The sequence below is a fragment of the Choloepus didactylus genome, chromosome 5 (assembly GCF_015220235.1).
Source record: "Choloepus didactylus isolate mChoDid1 chromosome 5, mChoDid1.pri, whole genome shotgun sequence".
Lineage (NCBI taxonomy): Eukaryota > Metazoa > Chordata > Mammalia > Pilosa > Megalonychidae > Choloepus > Choloepus didactylus.
In genome coordinates this window covers 14,868,091-14,880,332 of record NC_051311.1, presented here as the reverse complement: position 1 = coordinate 14,880,332, position 12,242 = coordinate 14,868,091, and the positions used below count along the sequence as shown (strand labels likewise).

At 37.0% G+C, this 12,242-nt stretch overlaps 1 protein-coding gene across 1 annotated transcript in view; it reads right to left on the bottom strand.

Annotated features, from left to right (window-relative positions):
- The window catches only part of MKX (mohawk homeobox), a 64,981-nt gene that overhangs the window by 44,356 nt on the left and 8,383 nt on the right, over positions 1–12,242 (bottom strand). Inside the window, exons 4-5 of the mRNA XM_037837372.1 lie at positions 8,881–9,034; positions 8,144–8,482 (exon numbers count right to left, since the gene is read on the bottom strand). Coding sequence (XP_037693300.1) covers positions 8,144–8,482; positions 8,881–9,034 — 493 coding nt within the window. The remainder of the gene's footprint in view (positions 1–8,143; positions 8,483–8,880; positions 9,035–12,242) is intronic.

Here is a 12,242-nt window from a genome sequence, read left to right as displayed (position 1 = left end):
ATTTTAAAACTAAAAGTAAGTACCTGAAATTGGCATTTCCTACAAAAGCAATTTGATTCACTGTACTGAGAATCAGGATCACATCTCCAAGAAACCAGGCAGCTCGTCTCCAAAAGACCAACAATTTCAGCTCCCAGTGTAACGCCTATGACACTTTCTCAATATGTAAAATAAGGGATTGAACTAGGGGATCCTTTAACGTTCACTGCTGGATCTGTAAAAACCGCTTATTACCTCTTTAGTACAATAAAAATGAAAGAAATTGGGTAGCAAAGTTGTCAAAGGGGAAAGAGAGAAAGTGTTTTTATACAACCCTTATTTAAGCATGCCATTCTTCATTTAAACTAAAAACCAAGAAAAAAATTCAGATTTGTGAAAGCAATTGGGCAAAGCGGACAAAATTATTGATTTTTTTTTTTTTTTGCTTTCTCAAAACTCACAATTATAAATATCAGTTCTAATAGGAAACAAGAACAGAAGCTTCCAAAACTTAAAAGTTTCAAAATTTTGGACTAGAAGGAAACAAATATTATCCCGAGTAAAAATCCTTTTACATCAACAAGACATATTTTGACATAGAAAAATACCTGTTTAATTTTAGAAACAAAATAGGGAGGCAGAAGGGAAAAACTAACTGCAACTAACTGGGGCGGCAGTGGGGGTGGGGGAAGAAACCACTTCCATCTTCATTAAATGGAATGTCTTATTATTTACACAGACAGTAAAAACTTTGACATCCTTTTTAGTCCTAGGCTGAAGAGGTGTCAGTGGATCTCATTTGGTCTTGTTAGTGTGTAAACAGTTCACAAGCCTCACTAAATTTAGAATTACTGGGAGTTACACACATATATTTCTCATACATAGGAGAAGGAAAAAAAGACCCTTTTATGCCAGCTTTGAGTTTGGCTTGAATTTTTATGGCTTATTTAGAAGCTCCAGGGAATGAGAAAGTCTCTTAATGGAAATATTGACACAGTCTTAAATATAGTGACATGAACAAGCACTTCTATGAAACTGCACCAGCCTGGGAGTGACAATTCAGGCCAGTCTGCAATGCACGGAGCCCCAAAAAATCAATTACGATCGATTCAGTGTTAAATGCCTATGGAACAATAATGCTAACATATAGAGAATGCCTCTGCACAGTCAAATTTTCATGTTGAAAAATTTGTTTTTAATAGGAATATATGTAAAAGGTATGGGATACTTACTCTTCTACATGAAAGAGAGAGAAAGTGTAAAGTTTCTGCATATACTTCTCCTTGATTCTGGCATATAAGTAAAAAATCATCATTCTTAAAAATGTCAAAGGTGTCTTGGTAACTCTGACACTGAAAGTGGTCACCGTTAGCACAGAGGAAGAGACATTTAAATCAGTGGGTCTAAATCTGAATTTTATTTAAGTCTCATTGAAACGGCTCTGTCCTAGACAGATCGACAATAAATACCATTACATAGTGAAGTCAAATTTATAAAAGTCCACCAGTTTTCATTTGTCTATCTGCTATGTTTTTATTCTCTGCTGGCTCTTCTTTAACCTTGCTAACGTTTGCCCTTTACCCTTGAAATTTCTCTGGAAATCACCCTTTTAGTGAATGTCTGCTTAGTTTCATTTTATACTTTCTAAGATTTTATTCGGAATATTTATAATATCTCATTGTTTAAAGCTTTATTTTGTTTTGGTTTTGTTTTTTCCTCTGGTTTTTATTTTTTTTACATTGGCCTTTTTTTTTAATCCAATTTAAACTCCGGGACTCTTTCTCTATTCATATTCACGGACATAGATCAACATATAAATATGTACATTAAAATGCCTTTCCTGATTTAAGAGGCAGACAGACTAAACCATTATAACACTAACTCATTCACTGAACAAACATTTATGGAGCAAATATGTGAAAAACACTGCATGAAGTGGTACAGGGACCATAAAAATCACTAAAGCTCCATTTCAAGGCCTCAAAAAGCTTTTAATCCAAACGAGGTAGCTAGTGACAGCCCAAAGGAAGAGAGAGAACGCAGTAGTATTTTAAAAAACAGTTTGTCTACATTCAGACATAAATTTGATTTTCTTTTTTTTTTTTTTTTTGCCTTCCTTCTTAGGTACCACACAAGGGAAACATAATATAAAAGGACAAAAATGTCAGGTCAGGACCAATTGCAACCCTGAAGAGTTTGTGTATTTTCTTAGCTTGACTGCATTATACTTTCTATTTTTTTTGTAAGCCATGTTGTTATACATTTGTTCTATATATCAGCACCTACATTTAGACTTTTTCTGGCCCTCGCGTGACACCAAATGACAAAGAAAAGTGACTGCACAGCCATCCCTACAGGACTCAGCAAATTGCTCATGCCAATATTTCTTCTTTTTTTCTCTTTTTGTCTGCCATTAATCTCTCAGTTCTTAATAGTGGGTGAAATACATGCAATTTCATTTAAATTTTGCAAGTGAATCTTTGTAAAGAAAATTTAATTTTCAAAAAGAAAGTTAATTTGAATTTAAGAAATTATTCCTGTAAATGTGTTTGCCATCATCGTCACTGATATTTATTAGGAATCTATGATGTTCAGAATAGTGCTTACACTTTCATATTTCTATAGTTAATCCCATGCATACCCAAAGGTCAGAAGTTTTACAAATCTCATTTAAATGATTACTGCTTTGAAATAAGTAATTAGGAAAGAACTTTTCAAAAGGAGGCTATCAAAAAGACATCCTTCTTTGCTCAAAGGAGTTTGGGGCAGTTTAGGATTGTGGTTAACCCTAAGTTTACTGGTTTGAAAGTTGGATAAACAGAAAAGAAGCAATAGGAGGAAGGAGTTTAGAGAAGAAAAAGGATGTTAGAGCACATCCCAAAACCTGTTTTTAATATTTAAAGGTTAGGAGAGCAAAAAACTCTGTATTTTTAAAATTGGAACTTCAACTTCTGCTATCTGGAAAACACATTCCCAGATGGTGTCTGATAAGTGAGGTATTATAGTAGTAAAGACACAAGACAAGAAAGCTTGGATAACCTTTCAAGGATCCTTTAAATGTCACTAACTGGGCTGGCCACGGAGGGTTTTATTATTTTCCGCGGCAGTCCATCAACAGTCATTTATATGCCAGGAAAAGAATGTCTGGAATAATCCAAAATGGCAAAGCTTAATTCTTTCACTGAAAACAAGGACGTGACAAACACACAAAGGGAACTAAAGTAAGAAAAAAGTAGCTAAAGTAGACTCACTGGTCAATAAAACCCCACAGGAAAACCTGGCCAGCGCACGGACACACTCACCCCATCCTTGGGGCTGCATCTGAACGCAGTCCCCACCCCTCCTGAGCGCCATGAAGCTTTCTTCAAACTACTTCCAAATAACAAGACCTGAAACTGATGAAACAGATAAACGAGGGGAAGATGATTCACTGTTAAGAAGGATCTGCCAAGGGTTCCCTTAATTCTTTCTTCGGCTGCATTTAAATGTTGAGAATGGGCCCCAGCAGGGGGCCCCCAGGGAGCTCTAACAGGCTCTTAATCATATTTCTGCTTGTGGAACAAATGCATGAGGCTAGCCCCTCACCCATGACGGATGCTCTGCCAGAAGGGTCCTGGTTAGGTCAGTTGGGTAGAACCAAAAATTCATGTCTCCCAAGAATCCATGTGGTAAGTTGAGGTTAAATCGCAGGCTACCCCAATCGTCAGCAAACCTGGATTTTACTACTGAAAATGCCAGCTTAAATTCCTAAGGAACATGAGCGTGCAGAAGAGAGAGAGGAAAAGAACATTTTCTCCCCCTGGGGTCTTCACCAGTGAAGAAGTGATGTTTGAAAATGGCAGCTGGCATTAGTCTCCTTCCCAAGCTTTCTTTGTACTCCCTACTGCCTCTTTCCACACTAACCAAAATGCCCACTTCTCTCATTTTACCCCCATTCCCCAGGTGTGGCAGGCCAGCCACATGGAGCCCACCTCCCAAAGCATCCCATGCATCAAAGAAACAACTTCTTTTTTCTCTCCACCGAAATCACCATTTCTTCAGGGATATTCACCTCAGTCAAGTGGAAGGGGAGCTAATCCGATTAATTCACCCTCAAAGAAGAGTCCTTTCCGTTTAGATACCTGTTACACCAGATATATTGAATTAAGAGGCGTTTTAAACAATTTAACAAGATGAAGCTTAAAACTGCCGTCTTGTGGGAGAGGGCAAAATGGATCAAGTATGTCTCCACCAGGGTCTATAAAGAGGCCGTTGATCATATGGGAGCTGCAGAAAGAAAGAACTTAATAGGAACTCGTCCTCAAACTGAGTCAAAGAAGGGAGTGCCACCCGTTTTCTTTCAAGACTTGCTCGATTTTTCCCTCATCAGTACACTTCTTAGGAGCCTCTCCTTTCTCCATCAGCAGATAAGAGAATTTAGTAGGCTTGGTTCAGAGGATAAACCAAACTAACTCCAAGACAGGAAAGACTACACTGAGGATTCACTGTGAAACACGCCTCAGATGCGCAGTGACTTCTCCATGGATGGTCCCCAAGGAGGCTGCCAAGAAAAGCATCTGGAGAATTCGAGCCTGATTCCACATGAATGGAGGTGGTCAGTGTAGCCAAGAGTTCTTATCCTGACGCCTCTGAGAGAGGACCCACCCAGGGGTCCGGGCCTGAGGTCAGGCTGTAATGGGAACCCACTCTGCCAAACACCTGAAAATTATCATCTGTTCATCTAACATGATGAAAATGGATTGTAATTTTAATTGAGATGACTTGGTAACGAATGGCACCGAGAGACCGACTATCCTTCGTGTTACTTGCATTTAGCAGCAATCATCTTAATTATTCTGATCAATGCTAATGTCATAATTACTGCTGCCACAAGTATTTCCACCAATGTTTACTGAGAGTCTATGGCGACCTCAGCCCCATTCCAGAGAAATGCTCAAAGTCTGCATAAATTCAATAAAAATGTGTTTGTATCTGCTTGGATGGTTTCTAGTAATAACTTCCATTAGGATTGCTACTTTATAATCGGGCAAGCTTCTCTTTCCTAGAATTTAATAAGGAAAAAGGAATTGAAATTCAGTGATTCATTTTCCTTCCACACACCAACTCTCTCATTTGGCTTCTTGATTCGATACTTTTAAGTGAAGTACACTGTGAGGTAACAACTCTTTTACAATAGATACAAGTATAAAATTTCTTAGCAGAGATAAATCAATAAATTGTACTTAAAGTGATCTGTTCTTGAAGAGGAATTTAAAAGTGAAAATCTTTGTACTATGGCAGAACTGGTTTTTTTTTGGGGGGGAGGGGTGAAGGCATATTAATAGCAGTTGATTTCTATTTAGGCGAGGAAAGATATAACCAGAAGGAATTGAAGGAATTCGGAATAAATGTGTTACGCCAGAGAAAACCACAGCAGTTACTCAGAAAGTATTTATTGAAATCCCCTTTTCTACTGTTTATGCATGTGTTAAACCTAGCTACAATAGCAGCAGCATTGCCAGTCACTTTCCATACAACAGAGCCACTTGTTGTTTTGGTCTGAAACTCAGAAGACTACCAGCCTTTTTTAATTCTCCATCCACAAAAACAACAACAACAAAATAGTCTGTGCTTTTTAAGTTTATACACATGTAGAAAAACTCAGAAGTTTACATGCCTACACTGCTTTCTCACTACTTACATAACTTTTTAAAAAAGTGTTTTATTTAAAAAGAAAACTTGGCAAATGACTAGTTCATAATATGGACCAAGTGTATTTGGAATGCCTTCATAAAAATAAATGACCAAGAAACTTAACTTTGAAAAGCATCAACTCTGCAGGCCCACATTCCCTTTTGGCCATTCTATTCTGCCACCTTTAAAAAGAGCATGCATTTTCAGAAGTATCACCATACCAGGTAAATTTCATAGACATATGACCTTGCTTCTACTGAGTAACATACAGACATTTATTAAAAAGTTGAAAAGAAACAACAGATCTTCAACTACCCTACCTCATCAAAAGTAATTTCTTCCCTCTGCCCCCCCCAAAACCTATCTTGTTCTTGTCCAAAACATTTGTGTTGTCTTAATTTTATTCAGTTTTTCCACAGTTTTGAATTATTTTTCACCTACCTTTATATTAGCAATACTTCTCATGTTGTTTCATAGCCAGAATCAGTTTCACAAAGAAAAATTTTGACTTTTATGCTATCTTACTGTAGTTTGGGATTAGGATAACATTTACATTTTTTAAAAAAACTGATAGACTTTTCATATTTTATATACCCCAGCAAAACTTATAAAACACAGAAATTAATTATTTCTTAAAAGTTTGAAAAGAAAATATTACCAATGAATCTATCAAGACACATTTTTGGGGTGACTGGTTTATTAATAATCTTATTCACTTTTCCTGAGTCTTTGGCTGTTTTTAGTTAAGAATTTATAATCCTATTTGTGTAGACAACACCAATTCATTTTATTCAATATTTAAATATATTATCAAACAATTTTGCATATTACTTCCTTATCATAATTTTAAAAAACCTTTTTTCCTTAGTAATAATTTGTATTGATTGATGTATTTCCCTTCTCATCTCCAACTTTAACTTGTGTCAGTTTTTGCTTGTTTATTTTATTATTGCTTGCAAAGACCCAATTCTTGATTTATCTGTTTTTCAGCTTTCCACTTCACCTTCTTCGTCTCATTTTTTATTCTATTTTCAGTTATCTGTATTTGGATGTCTTGGTTTTTTTCCTTTCTCTGAAAATAAACCTTCATACAGCTCTGAATTACCTTTAAATTCTGCTCTAGTCACACTGCTGAGATCTTAATATGTAGTTTTTCCATTTTCATTATTTACTACATAGTCTTATTGTGCCTTTTACTTCTTTACAGCTCCAGTTATTACTTAGAAGACTATTTTCATATTTCTGAATGTTTGGAGGTTAGAGGTGGAGAAGTGAACAGAGAGTGAGGCTGATTTAAATTTTTGAACATTTTATTGAGAATTTATCTGAATCCCCATAAATCTTGTACCTAGTCTGTAGAAGCATGAAATTCAAATTACTAGCTAAATAATTTAATGCATGTATTAAACAGACCAGATCAGGTTCCTTTGCAAGGGCCTATTGTTCACCTACCACATACTTTGAAATTATGAGAACTACAGGTCATAACATTTGTGCAGTATTTAGCACAGGTCCTAGCCCACCAAACTACCCAACAAATGGCTGGTGGCAGTAGTTGTAAAATAATGCCAATAAGAGGAGTCTACTAGTAGAAAGGTGCCTCCTACATGTTGTGCAGGCTCAGTTGCACTGCTGATCTAAAGAGTAACCAGCTATGTGCTTTGGGTCTAAGATTTCTTATCTGTGACACACCACAGTTGGATCAGATGCTTTCTGAAGTAACTTCCAGCTCTAAAATTCAGAATATCATTTATTGGCATTTTCAAGACACAGACTTGCTCTACACTGGATGCACATAAGGCACAGCCCTTAATCCTAAGCAACTCGCTCAAACCCTAATTCAGAGCAAAGGTCTCTGAGGACTGAGATCACGATACAAAAAAATTTGCCAGACTTGCAACTCCCATTGAAAGTCTGGGGCAGGTAGGGATTGATTCATTATATATGGAATGGAAGTAAAATTTTCAAACTTGTGCTTACCAGGAATGAAAGAAAAATTTCTAAAGCAATTTTAAGCCAGACCCTCTTTTTTCCTTCCTGAAAGCCGCGACACCCATGCTAATTTGTGTTCATTTCCCAGCAGTATCAGCAATCAAAAAATTTAAGTGAAAAGACTAATGCAAAGTAATGCCTCGCTACATCCAGGACATTCCTCCATTATAATTATGCATAAATGCCACCTCTAAAAAACTTATCATTATGATGAGAAATTATCATGAAGAATGAAAGTCTAATCATTACTACTAAGAATGAAAATTCCCCAGTGTCTGCAAAACCATCATCTACCAACAAAATACTGATTGGCAATTAAAAACAAAACAAAGCTTTGAAACTGAATTATGGGCAATAGATGAATAACCAATGCAAAAGCAATACAAATTACGCCATTTTACCTGCACCCCCCAAAAACAAATAAATAAACCCTTACTGAAGTTTTAATTCTCTTGCATACAGGGTATGGTGGTAACTGCCATAAAAAGCCCAGACTCACCTGAACGATAGATGAAGTTGCCTTCGGTTTCCGAGGATGACGATGGAGACACCAGTTCTTCCTCAAATTCATTGGAGCTAAATGACCCTGAATGGTTCCTTTGCCTGGTTTTCCCCATCATGGCGGCGTTTGTGGCCATGACATGTCTCAAAGAGTCATTAAGGTAACGGTTCAACAAGCTGCTCTTGTACTTTGGGGGTGACACGTAGTCCTCGTTGGCACCTGACTCTGGTCTCACACCAGCTTTTATCACCGAACTCTCGCTTTTCATCACAGGGTGGTGAACTGGCTTGTTATAGCCTCCCTCATTCATGTGGTTTCTTGGAGGATTCTCTCCATCTAAGGCAGACAAATATCCTTAAGTAGCATTTATCCATACTTTTACCCAACCACTCAATTGTTATATTTAATCATGTAAAACATACAAAGGAAAAATATTTAAGGTGTAAAAAATTATCTGTGCCATCCAGGATTATGAATGCAGGAATTGTATGTCATTTCCCCATATGGTAGTTTAATTTTAATGGATTTTACAGAAAATGCTATTCGGACACATGATAAATCCATAAACAAGAGAAAAAGGCCATAATTCTGTTGGTCATTTGCAGTATTGTAAAAGTGAAGTTACATCATGCAATAAAAAAAATCCGTTACGGCACCACCGTGTTTTATGAGATCAAACCTAAAAACAATAATTGAGATGAAGCAAAGAAAATGAAATAAAAGTACAAACACACCTTCAGAACAGGAATCATCACTGCTTACGCTGAGCCGCTCAGCATTTCCTTGAACATACTTGTTGTATAATTTTATCCTTAAAGCCCAGCTTAAATCTGGCTGCCGAACAGTATTCTTAAGCCGACGTCTTGCGTTAGCAAACCAATTTGACACCTAAAAAAGTATTAGTTTTCAATTAACAAAACATAAAAATGTAACCCATCATAGGATTATTTTCCCATTATTCTCTCAGCATCTCTAATGGTTAAATATACTCAGGACTTAATGGTACCGGATACTCATATTTCCATGGTCATTCACTTATTCAGCAAGCACATTGAGCGCTTGCTACAGAGATTGAATACTTTCTATATTATGGGAATTAAACAAATGAAGAGACCTTGCCATCAAGAAAGTTTCAGTCTACTATGCGAGGTGGGACAGTATACAAAGAACACTTTTATATAGGACATAATGTGATGAATGCACAAGGGGCATGAAAATAAAATGACAGAGGAGTTTAAAGGAAGAAGGCACTACCTACATGGGACTCAAGATGGCATAAGGAATTCAGGCTGGGCTCTGGAAGAAAGGCAGAACATGGCAGGGAGAGGGGGCAGGTAAGTGTATTCCCAATAATGAGGACACGGGAACCAATATAAGTCAAATTCAGGAGACTCTGTGGTGGCTGAAGAAGAGAACACATTAAAGAAGGGCTTGGCCGATCAAACCCATGTAACCAAGAGATGGGTGGCACCATTTTGAGAAAGAAAGAAAGTGATGAAAGTGAAAGAAAGTGATGCGTTTAGACGGGGGAAAGTTTAGTCTGAGGTGTGAGGAAAGCCAACAGGGAGACATTTAGCAAGAAAATAAAAATATATGTGGCACATAGTAGGGAGATCAGATGTGGGAGTCCAGCAGAGGTGAGAAATGAAGCTGGGAGAGTAAGCAGAAAAGAAAGGGGGTCAAGGACTGAGCTTCAGAAACCACCACCAGTTAAGGAGGCAGGACTATAAAAAAAAAAAAGCTAAAAATGCAGTCAGAGATAGAGCAATTAGAGAAGTGGGGGAGAGAAAAAAAGGCAAATAGCATTGCTCTTTAAGTTGGAAGTCAAGTGCTTCCAAAGCAAATATATGATGGCAGAGAAATGAAGAAAACACCCAAAAATAAAGAAAAATTATTCTCATCTTTTTTTAAGGTGCTATTGGATTTCTAGAGGCTAAAATAGTACTTGAGGTTTTTTCCTATTAGTATATATGTATATTGTTTAAAAACTGAAAGGGCAATATTTGTCCTTAAAAGAATGAAATGCGGAAAGAGAATTAAACATCTTTCTGCCAATTTGTTCCAGAACATGATTCCATGTTACTATAATAATTTATGTGGCAGTGTTTGCACTGGAAGTTTCTTTTTTGTTTTTCCATATTTATACTATAAATACACTTATTTTTTGCATGTTGCTCAAGCCCGAATTATTGAATGGACTTCCAGTGAATTCTACTTAAACAAACAAAAACTACAACTTTTCCCCACGTCCCCATGAGTAAAACACCATAGCTTTCCCCAGTTTATATAACGATGACCTACTCAATATTGCCTCCTTTGCATCTTAAACAAGTAATGGTCCTTTCAAATTATGTGCAGTCATGTAATATCTCACCATGGCATTTCAAAAGTCTTCATCTTCTTCAAATCCTCTCCCTGTCAAGCTGTTGTGCTATTACTACTATGAGTCACTCTGATTTTAAATTCTCAGTCTTCTGTATCCTCCATAGACTGACAACTCCCGGGACTATTCATTTCACAAAAATATACCGAGTAGCTCCTGTGCTTTAGCCACTGTGTTAGGTGCTGGAAATGGAAAAGCTTGTCCCTGGGATGCCCAGACGGAACAGCAGTGAAGAATTAGACGTGAACATTCAAGGCAGAACATTCCCTACAGAAGCATCAACTTGCTGCCAAAACGTTCATTCCAGGCCTGGTTACTAGTAACCAGGAATTTAAGAAAATCCTTCATTCTAACTTCTTTATCTTCCCCTGTACTCTTGAATTGATCTGAACAACCATCATTACATTCAGGTGTCGATGCATCATTTTGATTTAATCACTAAGCTTCTTCAAATTCTCATTAAAATCCATTATCGTATAAACGTGGTATCATGGAAAGGGACCTAGTTTCCTGCTCTGTAGCTACCAAAAACATGCTGTGTGACATTAGCAGAGTCACTCAACCTTCCTGAACTTTAAATCCTTCATCTATAAAATGGCAGGGCTCCATCAGATGGTTGAGTTCTTGGCCAACTCTAAAAACTAAGAGCTATGAACACAGCTCAAACGCCCCTAACAGGACTGATAGTTCTCTTTTATGGTTGGTACTATCCTGCCTTCTGCTCTTGACCACTCCTCTCTAGCAATCAGATATGTGTTTCTCATTCTCTGCTCCTCCCATGAACAGAGGACAGCTTGCCACTTTCCCTATGCACCCACCACTCAAATTCATTAGAACCCAACCCCAAACCTTCTTTACCAAACAGCACAGAATTCAGACTAAGCTTAGAACTTAACACAACCACCCCATGGTACAGTGTAAAATCAAATTTCAGGAAACTCTTCACATAATAAAAATGCAATGGCCCTCTATTTTAAAAACATATACTTATTACACTATAATCCTAACATAAAAAACTGGTAGCTTTAAATGTTATGGTAGGATAAGCTAGCTTTTCTATTGTTTTATGTACTTGTAATTCTTATCATATTTTAATAGTTACACACCAGGAGATTTTTCAGAAAAATTTGCTGCAGTCTAACATAGACTGTTTCTAAACTGATATCGTAAGTTTGACTGGCATCCAATCTGCTGATTTATTTACTCAACCGATATATTATTACCAGAAATTTACAACTATAACCTAAAAGCTGGCTATAGTCCTCAGTGTTTAATATCTACTGCATTAAGTTGTGCAAACAGCAGACAAATAGTTGGTTAACTAATTTGCATAAATAATTTTTTTTCAATTTTTTTCCTGATGAAGTAATGCAAACTCCATCTGTTTCACTGAAGATAAAAACATCAGTTTAGATTTTCAATCTATAACCAACTTGGATTCCTTCAGCTTGTCATTCAGAGTCTCTTTAAATTCTATGTTAGAGGCCTCCTTACCAAGGGTAGGTTCTGGAACAGCATTTTAATGTCATCTTCAGAGCTTTAAAAACCCTGTATTTTATAGTGAATGCTTAGGGAACCCAATCTCTAGAAGCTGGAAGAGAAAATTAAGTAAATTTCATCAGACTAGCAAAGGTGTTGCCATTGCACATACTGACAGAGCGGTCATTGGAGCCAGCCCAAAGGGGTACACTGGCCTCTGTTCACCTACAAATA